General features: G+C 37.5%; 1 protein-coding gene across 2 annotated transcripts in view; it reads left to right on the forward strand.

Annotated features, from left to right (window-relative positions):
* The window catches only part of pdxkb (pyridoxal (pyridoxine, vitamin B6) kinase b), a 30,877-nt gene that overhangs the window by 145 nt on the left and 10,840 nt on the right, over positions 1-19,892 (forward strand). Inside the window, exons 1-3 of one of the 2 annotated variants that reach the window (XM_077246225.1) lie at positions 4,774-5,041; positions 8,355-8,409; positions 19,006-19,110. In XM_077246225.1, coding sequence (XP_077102340.1) covers positions 4,961-5,041; positions 8,355-8,409; positions 19,006-19,110 — 241 coding nt within the window. In that variant the 5' untranslated portion in view covers positions 4,774-4,960. Of the gene's footprint in view, positions 1-4,773; positions 5,042-8,354; positions 8,410-19,005; positions 19,111-19,892 lie in introns of those variants that run through there. The other variant, XM_077246226.1, reaches the window with a different exon arrangement.

Below are 19,892 nucleotides of genomic sequence, written 5' to 3' on the forward strand. Positions count from 1 at the left end.
TTCAACACTATACCTCTTGGACCTATAATTATTTTCATTAAGCACCTTGTGGTTTCTAAACAGATGCTCTTTTTTCATGAAAAAATTCAAATACAATTCAAAATGAACATCATTTTCAATTTCTGAACATTTGTTTTGATATTTTTTGGGCTCAGATACTGTAAAAAAAATTTAAAAAAAGAGAGAAAAAAGAGAGAATAAAAGTCTTGTTAAAGGAAAGGGTGAAAACTACCCACGATAATATTCATTAAAAGGACACTGGAGATTCTAATTAGATGTTTTTTTTATTGCAAAACATTAAAATGCATTTCAAAATCTCTGTTATGATGAACATACTTTTAATTTCTGAAAATGTTTTATTTATTTACTTATTTATTTTAGTTGAGCTTAAAGTAAAAAATGTCTAGTTGTTCAGATTATAATAAATGGGGAAAAAAGTATTTTGAAAAAAAATGGTGAAAAAAATTATATTCCCATAAAAGTACATTATAATGCAAATCAAAAACCTATTTTATGATAAAAATATTCCGAAATTTTTTAACATTTGTTTTGATATTTAAGTTTAAAAAAATGTTTCAGAGATTGTAATAAAAGAAAAAGGGTCTTGCTAAAAGAACGTATTTTCAGTTTCTGAAAATTCATTTGGAAGTTTTTGGTGAAGCTTAGAGTTAAAAATGTCTAGCTGTTCAGAGATTGTAATAAAAGGGAAAAGAAAAGTCTTATTAAAAGACTTAAATTCTTGAAAAAATTGCTTTGCTATAAGTTGTTTAGCATAATCTTTGTTTGCATAATAAAAAATATGCAGTGAGGCTGTTTTGTTTTGAAATATTAGTAATAAATGTCCACCAAATCAAAACCAATGTTTATTGTAAGAAACCTGCAGGAAGCCATTTTGTTGTTACAAGAAACCCACGCAGAAAGAAACACCGTAGACCCTTTAGTCTTTAATAACATAAAATAAAAATTAATTAATAATACTTTGGTCTTTATAATTATGAAAATGGTATGTATAAAAAAAACATGATATAAAAAAATAAACCAGAATTGTTTTTTGAAAGCTTAATGATTAAGTTAAACACTTAAATATATTCAAGGTGTAATTAAATGTTTCAGTATTTTAACTTCATGGTCATTAAATCAACAAATCATTGGATTTGTTTATGGTAGTTATGGGTACACAGTTAACACAATGTGTCAACGAAAGGGTCATTACATCAGTCTAAAACTGAGAACCCTTGTTTGTTTTCCATCATGCTCTGAGAGCTGTATCTCGTGTCATGGTATCTTTTTTTACCCTGTGAGCGGATGTGTGTGTGTTTGTGAGACTTATACATGCAGTGTCGCTTTCCCACCAGCAGATGTCACTGAAACGCTGTAATGCGTCACGCGTCTGCCGCTGCATGACGCATATTTGGTCGAGCTTTAGGTTTTTTAGGCAGCTGTTCATGAGTCAGCGTCTTCTCGATTGTTACGGGTGAAGTGGGCTCTGTTGCAATGATGATTCACATGTTTGTGTGATAAGGGAACCGATTTTTGCTCGGTTATAATCCGTTCCTCCCTCTCTCGTGCAGTCACGACTACACTGCGGTTGACTCAGCACAGACTGACAGAAACAAGACCGTGACCGATGAGAAACTCAAGAGGCAAAATATTAAATGTCAAGTGGCATTTATAGTTTCAAAACTTTTCTAACTTTTTCCTCCAGTGGAAGCACTGAGGTGTTTAATTTAAACTAAAACCGGCAATCATGTTCAACCACGAACAACACATTGACCAGCATTTGTTTGTTTGTTAATGGTTGTAAAAGTATTTGTATCCCTGACCACTTTAAAGTCTCCATGAAATCAAAAATAAAGTTTTTGTGATTTTAATGTGAATATGTTAGCCTTACTGTTATCTATAGGCTAGTGTTCTCTAAAACAATGACAAAATTCGCGTTTAGAAGATGATGATTTTGATGACATCATCCGATTTTCTGTCCAATCAAATGCTCTCTAGAATCTGAAGTGACCCGCCCCCTGCATTATAAATAGACCCTGGTGCTGCAGCTAAAATCAGTCACTTGTTCACACAATTACTATTTTCTACATGGTGAATGACACTTAGTGCACTATATACTGTAGGGGACAGGGAACAATTCAGACAGTGTAAATATGCTTTCCATCGGAGCGAATGAAGTCTGGTTTCACATTATTTCTCACTTAACCCTTTTCCACCAAAGCATTTTGAGAGCCGGTGCCTACTCGCGAACCAGTTTTTTTGTGTTTCGACAGCCAAAGAACCGGTTCTTGGCCAGGAAAACTGGTTCCAAAGCGGCACCAACTCTTTGCTGGACTAGAACCGTTCTTTTACCACGTCATGCTTACGGCGGGGGCTGGGGGCGGGGTTTAGATGTGTTCTAAATATCTTTTCTGATCGCAAAGCCAGGAGAAACAGTTGCAGAAACACGATGTAGTCCGCCATTTTAATTGTTATGCTTGGAGTTGGCACAAGCGTTTCTAGCTTTTAAAAAAAAAAAAATATTTAAAACATTATGTAAGCAAAGAGGAAAACAGTCACAATAGAACAAATAAACGGAAAGAAAAAAAGACACAAGACAGGGGTACATAACTAATCAGAAAAGATTACATATCAAAGGAAAAGATTAAAAGACTTACATATTTCAATTGTTTTTAAAGCCTTCTTGGTACACGAGTTAGAGATAATCCCAAAGTAATGTACTTGCAAGCGTTTCTAGCTAAGACGTATGGCGACGTACACAGTGACGTAACGACATCGTTCGCTGGGCGCTCTAGTCAGTGGAAAAACAAACAGGTTCTGGTTCGCAAGTTGAACCAACTCCGAACCAACTTTGAACCAGCACCAGTTCCGAACCAGTTCTTTTTTGGTGGAAAAGGGGTAAGTGAACCGCCACAGAGCGCACACAGTCTGCTCCGGTCCACAGACATGATAGCACAGCGGATCATATGCGCAAGTCGCGCATACCAAAAAACTTATATCGTACCCATTTTAATTCTGCACAGAATGCCATATTTTAAAGTGATATGGAGGAGATTTTGGAGGAGAAACGGATAGAGATTAGGACGAAACTGTGGCTTTACACAAACTAAACGCTATTGGCTATTTTGAGAAAGGGGCGGAGCTGTTCTAAGTATCCCGCCTTTGTCTTCCTGTTTCAGTGGAAATGATGTCAACATATTGAATTATGCTGTGTGTTTTAAGGCACTTCAGCGGGCCTTTAAATATCGGAGTCCATAAGAATGTTAACCGTTGTGTGTGTTTCTAAACTAGCTATAATTTGGGCAAAACTGTGCAGAAAAATGTCCCCAGATACCGAATCTGACAAAACTTCATTTTGGGGAGTTGCTCAAAGAGAAAAGTGGCTTATAAATAAAGCAAATAGTGTTTTTCACTCAAAAAAGTAATAAATGTTGACTTTTAGAGGTAGGATAAGAGTCCCTTACAGTTTGCTTTATTAAATGCATTTTCCCATTTAGATAGCTCTTAAAATTATTCATATGTTAAATAATTCTTAGCACCAAAAAGACTGATGTTCTCCCAGTCTCTCCTCTTTTCACTTAGGCTAGACAAACCGCACCTCATATGTTTTCTAGATTCATAGTCAGGTAGGCAACATGCCAAAGATGAACTAGGTTTGCAAAGCCTGAAGCAACCGGCCCACCTGTCCAAAAATAGTCGAGTCCTGTCCTAAGGCTTTGCATATGAGTCACAGCATTTTAGCTTCAGTGGACAATAAAGTACATAAGACATGTAGGTTTTTACAAAAAAAATGTTAACTAAGTATTGAGGTTTAGCCCTATAAAGTCTGATAGCTATATTAAGTAATAGTCAGATCTTTTTTAAATGGAACAGTTTATTGAACCTTTAGACCAAATAAAAAAGTTTGCATACAGTGTGTTTTATGTCTTGTATCATATTTGATACATCAGGCTTGTATGGCTGATATGATAAGAATAAGAGTATGGTGCTCATACTAGATGATGAAAAAACAGAGAGGCTATCCTGGTTAAAGAAAGCTTAAATAAAAAAAATAATGTCATAAAATAATGTTTACTACAGTAAATGTGTTTTCAGTAAAAATCAGTAAAGATTTCACTGCAAAAGGCCTTTTACTTGCTAAAAAAGTATGAACTCTCAATCAGAGGGTAGGAGGCATGTAGATTTGTTTCCCGTGTTGATAATTTAGAAGCTTTATAAATTTATATAGGCTAGCAAATATTATACAGTAGGCTTTAAGAATTAATTTTCCATGGGTGGACATAATTAAAATTCAGAAAGAAGCGGATAGACGTGACAGGTTGCCGACAGTGACATCAGTGGTGACGTCAAACATCATCCATTCAGGGCTTGACGTCACCTCTGATAGCGCTAGCGATTGGAGGATTTAGAGCGCGTCTCTGTGTTGAAGGACCCCACTTCCGCAATACTACAGATAGACCTCGCTTTATTGCGCAAATACATCGCTGTATAACATGTCACAGCTATAGCTAGCTATAGTTTTTCAGAAATAAGTGAAAGACAATAAGTATATATATGTAGCTGCCATATAAATCCAGCATGTGCTAATACTCATACATCCCAATCTGGATTTATTCAGATTTAATTTGGTTTAAGTGATGGATTCATGCTAATGTTATCCGCCACCTCTTCTATATCTGAATGTATGATAAAAATAGCCTCCGGGCACTGCTGTACGAGCGTCGTCGTGATGTCAGTGAATTTTAGGTGCCTCCTCAGGATGCCTGAGTAGTTGCTCTCGCCAATGAGTGTCTCCAGTCAGTGCGAATGTCCTTCATTTCTCTGTCTGGCTAGTGAACTTGCCATCACGGATCCTAATTTGGATTTTTTAAAAGGGAAGAAAAGCACCTCTCCGGTTCGCCGCTGCTCCTTAATCGCGTGACATTCTGGAGCGATTAAAACAACTTTAACTGCGCGCGACATGGAATGCCGAGTGCTGTCGATTCAGAGTCATGTCGTGAGAGGATACGTGGGGAATAAATCTGCATCCTTCCCGTTACAGGTGAGCAGTTGAAGCACGACAATGCACTCGTGATAATTATGTTATAGTGCATGACAGCATACTGGTGGTGAAAGGAAAGGTCACATGGTCAGTATTCCTTTGCATGCAGTTCTTGTGATATCTATGAAGTGAACTTCCCTTATCCAGAGTCTAGGCTATTTCATTCTCAGAACTTGGCCTTTTGATGCTTGTTGCAGCGATATGCGAGCCTGAATTCAAGATGCTTCTATTAATAGTATTTGGCTATATTTATATGCCGCAGGAACTTAATAAAGCTCGTGTTGCCAAAACACCGGCAGTTTAATGCTCACAACCCGATGCGGTGAGACCAGCGACTGTCATCATTAGCATGAGTGACAGTGCCGTGAATCATCACCAGAAATTATTCGGATATCACTGAATCTCGGTTTCTGAAAGATAACTTGGCATGAGGGTTCAAGTCCTGTCCAAAGTATTAAATTAGGCTCATTAGCTTTTGAATGGCTCCAGCTGTCATGCCACCAGAAAGAGGCTGTCTTCCTCTTCTGCATGCTCGCGCTGTTTTACGATTACAAGACTGACGTCACAGCCGCGAGACTCAATTCCAGCAAAGTCGTGACATGTTTTTTTTTTCAGCGGCTCTCCCAGCCACCCACGCTCGTGCACCCTGCATTTTAAATGTATTTTCTTTAAACTTTGAGTCCGTGTCTTTCATTGACAAAGAGCGCTATTTGCATTGACCCTCATGTTTTGAAAATGCCTTTATGTTTGGGTTCCGATAGACATGAAATCTGTACGTGTATCATATACTAATAGTGGTACTTGTGATACTAAGTCAAATTAACCTTTTATTTCCCCTTCAAATTCTTCCAATGTGTTATTTGACAAGCAAATTCCAGTAGGCATGATTGGATGGTTGGGGTTTGCTATTGGTGGATCTCGTGTGAATGACAGGTTGTCCCGCCCTCGCGCCAGTAAACACGTCATCAGAGAAGAGACGTTGCTGCAAGAGGGAGGGGCACATGCGTACAAAAATGACGTGCACAGATAACTAATTAATAAACACTGCAAAATTCCATAAAAATTAAGAGTTGTCTATTTTGCTTTCATGGTGATTTTTATGACCATCTTTAACAAGTATGATTCACTTAATCAATGAGTGTAATTGATTTGCGGTAGGGCTGCACGATATTGGGAAAAAATTACATTGCGATATTTTATTTTTCTGCGATATATATTGCGATATGAAAACAATTTCACCCAATGACTTAAATAGCTTTCTTTGGAAAGAATGAATCATCTGAATGACTGGGGTGATTTTGTAATGGAGTAAATCTGCATAGATTCTATTAACTAATGTAGTTAACTAGAGTTTAATAAATGGAACCTTATTGTAAAGTGTTTCCGATTTGTTATATCTCGTGAGTTCAGTGTTGGACAGATAAGTTGTTTTAACCATTCATTAAAGTGAATCGGTTCAAATGAATCATTAGTTCGCGAATTGGAGGTGTCATTAACGGACCACGGCACACGTTGTGTGATTATCCCGGCAGTTAGGACATCGCACAAGATTGGTCTCAACACAGAAAACATTTCATCACTGGATAGATTTTTTTTGTTTTGTTTATTGAAAGTGTGGTTTATCTGAATGTGTGGAACGCTTTTCAGAGAATATTTTTTTAGCACAATTCACAACCAGCGGTAGTTCAGGAAAAAAATATATCCGAATATGCGCGAGGGAGGGTGAGAGAGCAAGACAGTTTGAAAACGGTGAGAGTGCGCGCGCGACCGGGGCTCTCTCTCTCTGCTCGTTCTCTCAGTTTTGCGCAGCAGTCAGTCATCTATCACTCACCGGTCAAATAAGGCTTTGGCGGGACAAAAATACGCTTTGGCGGTCGCCAAAAAGTGTTCAATGGAGGAAGGGCATTCTGACTTTATTTTGAATTCTCGTGTTCGTTCAAGCTCAGAAATAAGAGAAAGACCACTGATCTGCCCGGCTCACAGAAAACAACGCGCAAGTTCCAGTCTTCTTACGCTTGATGTTTAAACTGACAAGACTTAAAAACACATGCAAATGATAAACTTTCACTATATGATGGTTAAACTTTGCAATTAATCCGGAGCTGCTGGCCCGTACAGATCATGAATCACGGATCAACTACTGTACGACTTAGGCCTACATCGCAACATCCTGCGATGTGACTATCGTGGATGCGCACATCGCGATATCGATGCTAAAACGACACATCGTGCAGCCCTAATTTGCGGTTTATCTTTTAAAGAGGCGAGACACTACATGCATAACACTGTTTTTCATGCATCTGTCAATTTTGAAATTTGGGGCGAAAAACAGTGTTTTTCCAGACAAGTGGAAAGAAAACATCCAAAATACTTTTATAGCACTTTATCTATTTGTGTCTGTATATTTAAATTACAGCATATATCTTTAAAAGTGTTTTCTCAAAATGTGTTTTTTCTCCTAAACTGAGCCAGAAATATCCACTTCAGCAGCACTTACACCAAAGTTAACAGTTTTATTCATATCTATATTCTGAAGGGGTTTGGTTTTTTTTTTACAGGGGAAATATATTTCCTATATATATTAGGAATATATTGTTCCTATATAATTTGCCTGATTTTATACAAGATTTTATTTTATAAAGTTGTGAATTTTTTTCCTGATTTATAGAGTGATAAAAAAATAGATATCTAAAATCCAAACTGTAAAAGCTTTTGACTCTAATGTAAAAATAAATAAACAAATTAATGAACCCAGAATATTGAAACTGACTTCATCCAATGTTCAGTTTTTTGTTCTAGAAATTTATGCAAATTAATGGATATTTAATTAGATAATTCCTCACTTGCATATTTAAACATATTTCAGAACTTGTAATACAAAAAAAGCTATTCTTAATGTAATCAATCAACTGGGGAAGTATAGTTTTATATGATTTTTTTTTTTTTAACCATATTAACCAGGGGTGTCTTGGAATAATTCATAGAATTAATTTAGTTGCTTTTCACTCTAATTTTTTGAGGATTTTGTACTAGGCGTTGAAACAGCAATCCACTTGTAGCCCTGGTTTATAGTCTACTTAGCGTATGGCATTTCATTTACGAAGAACGAAGGCTGCACCAGAGTCAAAACGTTTAAATAAATGAAAGCATGAGAAGGTTTAATGTTTCAGTTCTATTTTATGCTAAGTTTATGATAATTATATATATATATATATATATATACAATCACAGACTCTTGCGATAATTGCTTTTAGAGTGTGTTACTCTCTAAATGAATTTCTTTTCACGTTTGGAATGTGTCTGTGTTTGTCAGGTCATGGGGTTTGAGGTGGACTCGATCAACTCTGTTCAGTTCTCCAATCACACAGGTAGGCTGACTCAAACTTTCTGCTGATTTTAGTCTGTCTCAGTGAGACAAAGTCATACAAAAGCATTTTTAGATAAAAAAAAAACAGGTTTAAGTTGTTGTGCGGTTCACTTATTTGGATAAAGAGTCTCAAATTAAGTCTTTATAATGTATTATTATTATTATTATGATGATGATGATGTCACACATGCCCTGATGAGTATGATGTCATAATTACCAGAACCAGATGGAAACTGAAATCTTTTGCAGTAAAAGTTGTGGCATTATCTGAATTGTATTATGGCGTGGTAAAATGTGTTAAGTAGCACAGTGGGAGTACAGTTGTTTTTTGAAATATTGTAAAGTTAATGTCACAATACAGAATATGCACAAACATATGCAATGAAGGAAGAATCACTACAGATTTCATAAACATAAGTTAATGTGTTTTTCAAGTTAATTTTCAGGTAACCTGACAGGCAGCCCCAAACAGCGGCATTAACTGATCAGCTTATGAACATGTGATTAAACATAATTATAATTATTTATAATTGGCTAATTTGCTGCTCTACAGTTTGTTGTGTGTAGCATAATTTGGTAACATTTTACAATAAGGTTCATTAGTTAATGTATTAACTTACATGAACTAACAATGAGCAAATTATTTGTTACAGTCTTTATTCATCTTTCTTAGTGTTAAATAATAAAAATAGAGCTTTTCATTGTTTGTCAATGTTAGTTCACAGTGCATTAACTCATAAATACAAACTTTGATTTTGATAACATATTAGTAAATATTGAAGTTAATATTAACTAATATTAACAAATTAATACATGTTGAAGAAGTATTGTTCATTCTTAGTTCATGTTAACTATGGTAGTTTACTAATGAACCTTATTGTAAAGTTTTACCCATAATTTAAATAAATTTGTATCCTTATGGCATTTTATATCAGTTCATGAGTTTTGATCACTTGTTAGATATCACTTGTTTCAATAATGCATTATTGCATTACTTAATGCATTAGTGTGCATTTTCACATTCACAGATTAATTTTCATCTGCGAATGCACTGTAGTGCCCCTTGACCTCTTAATGACAAGAGGACAGAAACAGATGCTTCATTCAAGTGCTTAAAGCATATTGCATTCACATGTTGTGACAGTTCATTTGTGTGTGTGTGTGTGTGTGTGTGTGTGTGTGTATTTGGGAGCTGTTAAACAGACCACTGATCCTCGTACTTCAGGAGGGTGGGAATATTGTGAAATGTTTTCTTCTCTTTGGATTGTACACTTCCCTTATGGTTCTTTAAACATGTCCTGTTTTATTTTAATTGAGAACTTTTTGCTTACAAGAGCAGAATATTCACCTGCATTTAGACCTGCTGTTCCTGCTCAGCTCTTGGTTCTTCATTTACCATGTTGTTCCACTGGTATGAATTCCTTTCTTTCTTTCTTCCTTGAAATAGGGTGACCATACGTCCTCTTTTTTCCCGGATATGTCCTCTTTTTGGACCTTAAAAAAATGTCTAGATCGCCCAAAATGTCCGGGATTCGGATTTTGCTTTCTACAGTCACCATTTATGTTTACATGCACACCTTTTGTTTCAATCGGACTGAATTCATTCAGATTGATGAAGCTGAATGTTCTGTTTTACATGATTGATAAACAAGTGATCGGGTTGATGTGCGTTATTGCATTGCTTTAGGTCCCGCCTTCTCGCACGCCACCATTGGTCGGTCGGTCATGTACGTAACGCAAACATTGGTCAAACTGCATCTCAATCATTGCCCTCAGCACCACGGCAACAGCCAAGAGACACAGAGCAGCGCTTGCTTGTCAACAGTGGCACGTGGCTCCTGAACAGCAAAAAAAGCCCAAATATAAATTCACAGATGATTTACAAAAAAAATCCTGTGTTTTCGTCTTGGTGGGGATCCGTGTGAAGCAGAATGCATGACCTGCAAAGCTGGCACCTACGTGTCATAAAGGTGCTAGCGACCTCGAAGCCCACATAAGGAAAGTATACATGAGAACATCTGGAGGACTGAAATAATTTTTTTACTGATATAATAGTGGAGTTTTTTATGGCAACTGATTTATTTTATTTTAACCAATGGTCATGAAAAGAAACCGTGTCATGTAAAAGGTGTTAAAAGCTGAACTGATTTTTTATTTGTTTGTCATTATTATATTGTTGCGGGCCAAAAGTTAAATGGAAAGGATGCATTACTTTATGTATTAAAGTTTAATAACATAGTTGCATGGTTGTGAATGCATTTGTCATTTGTCTACTTGAAACGAGCAGTTTTTTCCACCCAAGTCGTCTGAAGCAAGTTCATGAAAGCCTTTTCTGATTCATAAATTGCTATTTTGGGTTGAATCTTTTCAATAAATCAGCTGGTTCACAAAATAGGTCTGAATGATTTGTTCATAAATCAGACTGATACAGTTCTTCACTGTTTCCCAGCCAGCGTATTTTTAAAAAGTTTCCCAATTTTCATGGCCGCCAGAATATTTTGTTGTATAAATATCTGAACATGTAAAAGACATTAAAAATAATAACAGAAGATCTGCTATCACTACTTAAAGGTGGGGTTTGCGATTTGGAAAACGACCGGCAGATTTTGAAAATACACAATTCAAATGGTCCTACCTTCTTTCCCCCAACGCTGGCCCTGACTCCACCCATTCGAAGAACATGGACGCGCAATCATGCACGAGCGAAAACTCAGATGCGCGAGAGATTGTAATGACGATTTACTACTAATCATGGAACCGGCTTTACTTACGAGATGCGCATGCGTCGTGAGCTTTGAGTATGTGCACGAAGGGGGTCACGAGCTAGGGGGAGGGGGGTGTGGTATGACCGTTTGATTGACGAACTTACTGTCCAATAATTCCAGGTGGTCTTGGAAATGATTGGCTGGAGTTTTTCGAGTCCTGCCCGTTCCACAGATGATTCAATTGCTTAATTTTCATTTCAGTGCTTCTAACTCAGTGGCTGTAAGTGGGTTAGGAATAGGATTTCAAGTTATTTTGAAAAAATCGACAAAAAAGAGAATCACATACCCCACCTTTAATTGTGGGTACGTTTTATAAAAAAGCAAAATTTTGAGCAGAAAGCTGAGAAAAAAAGGGTTTTTGTCTGAGACCGGATCGGATTCAGAACGATGATCAAAACATATGATGTAGTGTCTGTGACGTCACCCGTAGTTTTCTGAAAAGCATTTTTGAAGCCCGAAGTGGGCGGAGCCGGCCGTCGCATCTTGGCACCGTCACCGCGCGTCACTCCTGGATAAATGAAGATGGTGAAAGAGGCGGGATTAGCTGAGGTGACGTGACGGCTAGCAGACAGCAGACAAACGGATAGTACAAACAAACTCAGGGTTACAGGATTAGTTTCCAGTTGAAAAATCCAAACCAATCTAACCAGGCTTTGTTTGTACCATGATGCTGATCATCAACTTTCTCTGTCAATTCAGGCTGTGATCCTGAGTTTAGGTGTGACATCAGTAGTGAACAGCCAATCACTTGCTTAGAGAGTGAAACTGCGATTCATTTCTCGCGAGAGAAGCAGCGAGATTCACTTATCTCTTCTGCAGGATATTACGAGATTGAAAAATATTAAGAATTTAAAAAATTTACACAGCCAGAAGAAAATGGCTGTCTATGAACGAAACAACTAAAAGAAAAAGTCTTGCTATATCAGTGCAAGTAAAAGTTGTGAAGTTAGTTTATACAGTTGATAAAGGTATAGAGATAATTGAACATTTAAGCTCACATGTAGTCATTTTTTAGCTTTATCTATTGATTCTAAAGCATATTTATATTACCTTTTATATATTTATTCCTTTAAACTGTGCTCAATAATAATTAACTAAAATTGTACATGTGTGATCGATTAATAATTACATAAATATCTAAATCATACAAAATTATTATTCTAAATAAGAGTTACTAAAAGCCAGACGATTTTGCCTTTAAAAATCATTTGCTATGTAGTGACCTTTAATTTGGAGTTGAAACAGGTGGAGTGACTTTATCGCATCAGACATGTGTGACTTTGCTCACAGCTGATTGGTCCAAGTTCGGGTTGCAACCTCTTACCTGGAACATAACCTCCCCCGGACCAGGTTAGCCGTGGAGCGTTAGTTACTTTGGCAATGAACACTGCTAAAAGCCAAACCACTTTCATGGTGCTTAAAACCCAGGGTTGGCCTAAACCGGCTTCATGGTATAGGCCCCAGAAGGTTGCCGCTTGAGTAGATCGTGTCCATCAACACCTGCAAAGCTTGTGCAGTCCTGTATCTCTTCATGTGTTTCACATTTCATCTGTAATGTTAGACCGTTTTGAATTTATGTGCTGTTTAATAATGTTTGCTGATCGCATTATTTGACATGTGCATTGTGCAAAGCATTGCTCTATCGCTTGTTTCTGCTTCTTCTTCGTCCGTGTTTTGATCCAAAGGTTTTGTACTATTTCAGAAGATGCATAATAATGCCCCCTATACCGTATAACAGTGAAAACATAGATTGCCGGAAGATTGTCAATGGGGGGGAAAAGAGTTAATGGTCAATAATGACTTTATATTGTATTACACAAAACTATAATATGAAGGTGTAGCCAAATTGACCATTGTTTAGCGAATTTTCGCTGGTGAAATCCAGCCATTTCAGTAGGAATCCACGCGATCAACAATTTTGATTGAGGGTGTAAGATTTCCCCACACAGATTTCGCAACTAGTTCAAGTTAATCGTGCAAATTTGCTGCGTTGACCAACTGAAAGCCACTGTGTTAGAAAGTGACTTCAGTGCGAGCTGTGCTTCATACATCACTACACTATTGATAATATGTGCCCTTTTTCCCTGCAAAGTTTCACTGAAATTTCGCTAATTTAATCACACCTTGACTTCAGAAGACTTGGAATATAGTGCTTGATTCATATAGGCTACTTTTATAATACCTTTATAATACTTCGCATCCTTTTTGCAGGATGCAAAGTTTACTGCCCCCATTAATTTACAATAGATCATGAATGAAGATAACAGAATTTTCATTTTTTTTATATAAATTGTCCCTTTTCAAGAAGTTTGTGTGAGAGAGGAAAAACTGAAATAGTGCTATTAAAGTTTGCTCTGGTGACCTAAAACTGGTATGCATGGTGTCACATGGTTCTCTGTCACTGTTAAATTTCCCAAACACTATTTCCGGACCAGCTTCTCATAAACACATCCCTTCAACGCACATTAGTTAGAATAACCCTAACTGGCCTCGGATCAGTAGTCTAAACAACACGTGGCACAACCCACTGTAGGCTGTTGCCCTGTGACTGGCTTCCTCTCCGCTCGGCTGCTTTCTCCTCAGCGCTGTAACATTGTCTTTATCCACTTGAGTTTGGTTTTTAAAACCATTTAAGCCTGTAGATGGAGGGACACTGACTAATGCCAATCTGGCTTACTTAGTATTCCCAAACCAGCAGCCGTTATGAGCACAGCTAAGCAAGTGCCAGGGGACTCTCGTCGGGATCTGTAGTTGTAGTTGTGTTAGTGTTTTACTCCTGTGGTCACATCAAGTCTTCAGCAGTTCGAGCAGCACTGTGTTTCCAGCACATGGCTCATTGAAATCATGGGTAACTGGTTTAGAGTAAGTGGATGGTCAATTTGAAGTCAGACTCAGAAGGTATAGACTAAAGTCTTAGCCATCTATCTTGCTGTCTCTTCCTCATTTCTGGTGCTTCAGAAATTAATTCAGCATATTGACAAAAAAATAAATTATATACAACCCCAAATCAATAAAAGTTGGGACATTTTGTAAAATGCCATAAAATCAAGAATCCGTGATTTGTTAATTCTATTTAAACTTTTTTTAACTGACAAAAGTACAAAGAAAAGTTTTCCAATGTTTTCACTGACCAACATAATTGACCCTTCGCTAAGCCACGCCCGAAAACCGCCACTGGCCAATCGTGTCTTAGGAACCGTAACTAGGCGCGAGAGGTCTGGCAAGCTTTCGAGCGAGGGAAACATGCTGAAGTGTTGTGCGTATGGATTGTGCAAATCTGATACCCGGTATCCTAAAAGTTTGGACGGGGAGTGTAATTTTTTTCCTTCCCGAAAATCTAAAAGCCAAGGGGAGAAATTATGTGCGTGGATCAAGCAGTGTGAGACCCCATTCACAACTAAGTGTCGACAGGATTTACAAAAACACCTATTTGCTTGGAAGTTGGAAATAATTACGGTTCTTTGTTCATAATGCATTGGTTTTAACGTAAAATAAGACATTTAAAGACAAGACGGAGGCTCACTGACATACTTTAAAATATATTTCCGCAATTTGTTAATCGACGGCCTACTGTTGGCCCTGACTGAGTAGCTTTAACCCAATCCGATCGCGGCTCTCCCGGTGTTAGTGTTATTCCACAAGATTTATGGATAAACTGTATGATTTATAATTATTAGATTAGTTTCACATTTCACTTACCCTGCTGTGCACGAACATATCTGTTCCTCAATTTGTGTGTTTCCCATGTGAATGGTCAGCGTATGAGGCGGCGGCTGCTGCGTTTATAGGCTTTAGCTTCAATTTTTATTAACTTATTCTCTAATCGGTTGCATATTATGTCGTGGATATATCCCTCGAATGCATAGGCTACTGCAGTCCCTTTTGTCTTGCCCTCTCAGATATTTCACTTGTTAGTCAAAAATTACTAATTATCTCATTGGGAATGCCTGACACCGGTGCATACACACTGTAATAGACGTGCTAGACGCAAAAGCTTGACAGGCGTAGCAACAGTAACTAAGGAGGGTGGGGCTTAGCGAAGGGTCAATTGTATTTTGTAAATATGAACAAATTTTGATTTTGATGGCTGCAAAAAAGTTGGGACAGAGACATGTTTACCACTGTGTCACTTCACCTTTCCTTTTAATTCCACTTTTTAATTATTTGGGAGTTGAGGATACTAATTGTTGGAGTTTTGCTAGTGGAATATTTGCCAAATCTTGTCTGATACAAGACAGCCGCTCAACAGTCTGTGGTCATCGTTGCCTGATTCTCCTTTTCATGATGAGTCATACATTTTCCATAAGAGACACATATCTGGACTGCAGTAAACAGGCAGGCACATCCCTTCTATGCTGCAGAGTGTCTAGAAACCACTCAGTTGTAGCACGTGCAGAATGAGGCCTGGCATTGTCTTGCTTCCCAGGAAAGATGTCATCTTGTAGTGCTGGACCAGAATATTCGAATATTCGAATATTCGTTCGGTGGGTTGGTATTCGATTTGAAAATTTGACATTCGAATATTCGTTTTTTTTGTTGTTTTTTTGCACACCTGGGATCCCCCGCGAAACGGTTCTCACTCGCACTTGAATAAGGCCGGCGACACACTGGCTGCATGGCGTGAGCGTCTCAGCTGTTTGGCATGTACGTTTTTATTTCAGCTCCCATGTTAACAGGTTGGAGTTTGCACACTGCCTGTGTGAAACACGCGTCTCAGGCGCGGCTCGAGCCACGCGGAAAATGCGTGCATGCTAGAAATAGAACCGACGCCTAACTGCAACGGGAGTGTTCTCTGGCTAGAGCGCAGAACAGCGGAGTTTGTATGGACCGAAGTGCATGCCTGAGCTTGTGTTTTGGGTTAAGCTGCGTTGCTTTGACATTGTGGAAAATAGAATAATAGAAACAAAATGTATTAGCCTTTTACCCGTTATTATCAATCTAAATGAATCTCGTTTTTAATTTAACTTAATTTCGTTTTTCTTTATTTAAATTTTGTTTTTTCTTTATTTAAGTTTCATTTTTCTTTATTTAAATTTCGTTTTTTCTTTATTTAAGTTTCGTTTTTCTTTATTTAAATTTATTTTTTTCTTTATTTAAATTTCGTTTTTCTTTATTTAAATCTACCCTTTACTGTGTCAGTAATTTGTTAGTCAGAAAAATATTAGACTACCTTAAAAGTATTGCTTAATTTAACAGACCTGTGTGTGTGCGTTTTATATCATAGTGGAGTGTCCGTTCTCGGAGCATATAAACCCTGCCCGCGTGAGGTGCGCTGCTTCCCGCTCGCGCTGTTCTGTAGCTGACTAAAAGTTTATTAATTCTGAATGTGTCGCGTCTCGCGTGTCCATCTATATTGCACCAAATGCAACACTGCACTCCCTTGTGAAGTCGGTTGGATGAACGGTTCTCGAAATAATCAAAATGCAAAAAGACAGACCAACACAGAGATTCCTGCCTTTATTAGTGAAAAGAATATGTTCAGCCCCCTCTCGCCGAAGCTTCGAATATTCGATGTTCATTACTACCGAAGCTTCGAAGCTCAAAAAATGGTATTCGGACCAGCCCTATCATCTTGATGGCAGTTTTTGTCTCTGTACAATCCAAATATATGCCTCCATGTCAATGGTACCATCACAATAATGCAAGTTACCCATACCGTTTGCAGTGATGCACCTCAATACCAGCACAGATGTTTGCTTTTGCACCTGTCGCTGGTGAAAGTCTGGTTGGTCCCATTCATCTTTGGGACTGAGAACTCATTTTCCATTTTTTTCCAAAAACAAGCTGAAACATGGACTCATCTGACCACAGCACACATTTCCACTGTCTTCTAGACCACCTGAGATGAGCTCAGGCCCAGAGAACTTGCCGGCATCTCCACATAGAACTGATGTAAAGCTTTCTCCTTGCGTAACAGAGATTCAAGTGGCATTTCTTAAAGAAGACAATATTATGTATGGAAGATGATGAAAGGCATAAATTCTTTGCAATCTTGCATTGAGAAATGGGATTTTTAATTGTTTAACAATTCTCTCATGATATTTGGCACAAAGTGATGAGCCATGACCCATCTTTGCTTAAAAAGACTGAGAAGCACTTTTACACCCAAACATGATACCCTCAACTATTACCAATTCACCTGCTCATTGAGGACTGTTTCAAAATAGTTGGATAAACTAGTTTGAATAATCTTTTCACTTTTATTTTGTCTCTGTCCCAACTTTTTTGGGGTGTGTTGCAGCCATCAAAATCAAAATTTGTTCATATTTACAAAATACAATTATGTTGGTCAGTGAAAACATTGGAAAACGTTTCTTTGTACTTCTGTCAGTTAATAAAAGGTTAAATAGAATTAACAAATCACAGATTCTTGATTTTATTGCATTTTACAAAATGTCCCAACTTTTCTTGATTTGGGGTTGTATATATATATATACATATTCATTCATTTCATTTATAAAGTAAAACTTTACAACTGCACACACAGACCAATATTTTTCCGAAGTAAGGTCCCATGGTGGTCCAACGGAAGGGGAGCGACTTAGGCTCTCTATTATTACGAGCCTTTTTTCTCATTCAAACATAATATTTTTTTCTAATAGCATGTATTTAAAGGAATCTTTTTCCTTCTTCCATAATGCACATTAAATTGTTATGATGGCAAATATTCACTACCAACTATTTAATTGTTTTGGTGGTTTATTTTATATAAAAGGATTATAGATTTATGATATCAGCCGTTTATTGGTTATTAGCCTTTTTTAAAAGTACCACCCAATGTTTCACAAAAGATTTTTTTTTGTTTTTGAAAAAAACGTATGCCGCCCAATGCTGCATGTATTTGATAAAATAAAAAAAAATCTATTTTAATATATTTTCAAATGTAATTTATCCCTGTTATGCAAAGCTGAATTTTCCGCATCATTACTCCAGTCTTCAGTGTCACATGATCCTTCAGAAATCATTCTAATATGCTGATTTGCTGCTCAAGAAATGTATTGTCAATGTTGATAACAGTTGTGCTGCTTAATATTTAAGTTTTTCAGGATTTGATATTGAGGTGAAGATGTGTTACAGCATCCATTGACTTTTGTCTCGTTAATGTTCCGTTGGCCATGTCTAGTTAATGTTCAAACATTTTGGTTTCTGAAATAGACTAAGCAATCAGTTTTCTTCAATCCACATTTAGAATGAATTTCTTGATGGTAAATAATGGCCATTTACTCTTTGCAAAACTGGGACCTTTCCTCAGGGACCTTTATTGTTTGACCTTGGAAATATATTTGCAGGTTGTGACATCCAGAGCGTTATCTCTGTTCGGAACATCGATGGGCGCAGCAAAGCCTTATGGGTAGAAACGGCGTGCACCTCACACAGATGCTTCTGAATGCTGATCGTGATTTGGTGTGAAATGGAGTATTCGCATGATACGTACGGGTGAAGCGTTTGGGATTAGAGAGCTCTGTGTTTCCAGCGGAGAGGCATTGCAGAGTTGCGGCAGCAGGAAATGATGACGACAGACACCCGTCTTATCGCAGATTCCCCATCGCAGTCATTTTCTCCCCAAAACACACACATTAAGGCGACAATGATGCGTCTTTTTCATCCAGCCCCTCAGGCTTTCCTCTGTCCTGTTTCTTAGCAACAAGAAACATGCCGGTGACTCACCTGAATTGTGACATCATCACAGCTCCCGCGGCAGCACCGATGGCCTCTGACGAAACGACGGGACTTTTGTTCGTAACCCGTACACGTGCAAGAGCAGACAAATCGGTCACTGGGTTTTGAGATGTGATTTGTGTGTGTCTGACCTGTGATCTGTCATTACCCAGGTTACTCTCACTGGAAGGGACAAGTGTTGACTGCGGATGAGCTTCACGTGCTGTATGAAGGGATCAAACTGAACAACGTCAACCACTACGACTATGTACTTACAGGTCAGTTCTTTGACTACCAGTCATGCCAGTGCTAGTCTGGTCTGTCACACTGCTGTGGATATTATTTGCATGCTTAGTCATTTATTGAGCCTATAGGAATGAAAACAGTCGAATGATATAATTCCCTGATGGCATCATCAGGTCAGCGCCGTATCTGTGCTCATAATGTCATATACACATGAGAGTAGGCCCTTTTGACTTGGAGCTGTGTATATATCTTCAACTACAGGCTGTTTTGACTCTGTGGACTAGTGAGAGTTGGAAAAGTGTGTTTTAACAGTTTACATGCATCACTGGAGAATTCTGGTCTGGGTTTTTTCCCCCCCTGAAAGTCCTAAACATTTCCGCTACATCTCAAATTATAGATTTTTAAAGAACAATATCATTCTGTGGTGGAAGTGAAAGTGGTAGAAATTACTTTTGAAACTTTATTGGAGTAAAATGAATGTCTTGCTCAGGAAGTTTTTGTAGTTTTATAATTTAAAATTTGTATGTACCCTAAATACATATTTTCACATTTGCATATTTGTACAATATTTTCACACTTTGCATACTGTTTTGCATAATATTTGTACCATCTTATCTCACTTTGCTTAATATTTGTTCAATATTTTCACACTTTTGCATAATAATTTGCATATTTGTACAGTATTTTCAAACATTTTGCTTTTGCATTATAATTACAATATTTTCACACTTTGCTTGCGTACTATTTTGTACAGTATTTTCAAACACATTGATTAATATTTGTACAATATTTTCACACTTTTTGCATTGTTTGT

Source organism: Siphateles boraxobius, unplaced genomic scaffold (genome assembly GCF_051911475.1).
Source record: "Siphateles boraxobius isolate OS27281-9 unplaced genomic scaffold, OSU_SipBor_1 29, whole genome shotgun sequence".
In the NCBI taxonomy this organism is placed as follows: Eukaryota; Metazoa; Chordata; class Actinopteri; order Cypriniformes; family Leuciscidae; genus Siphateles; species Siphateles boraxobius.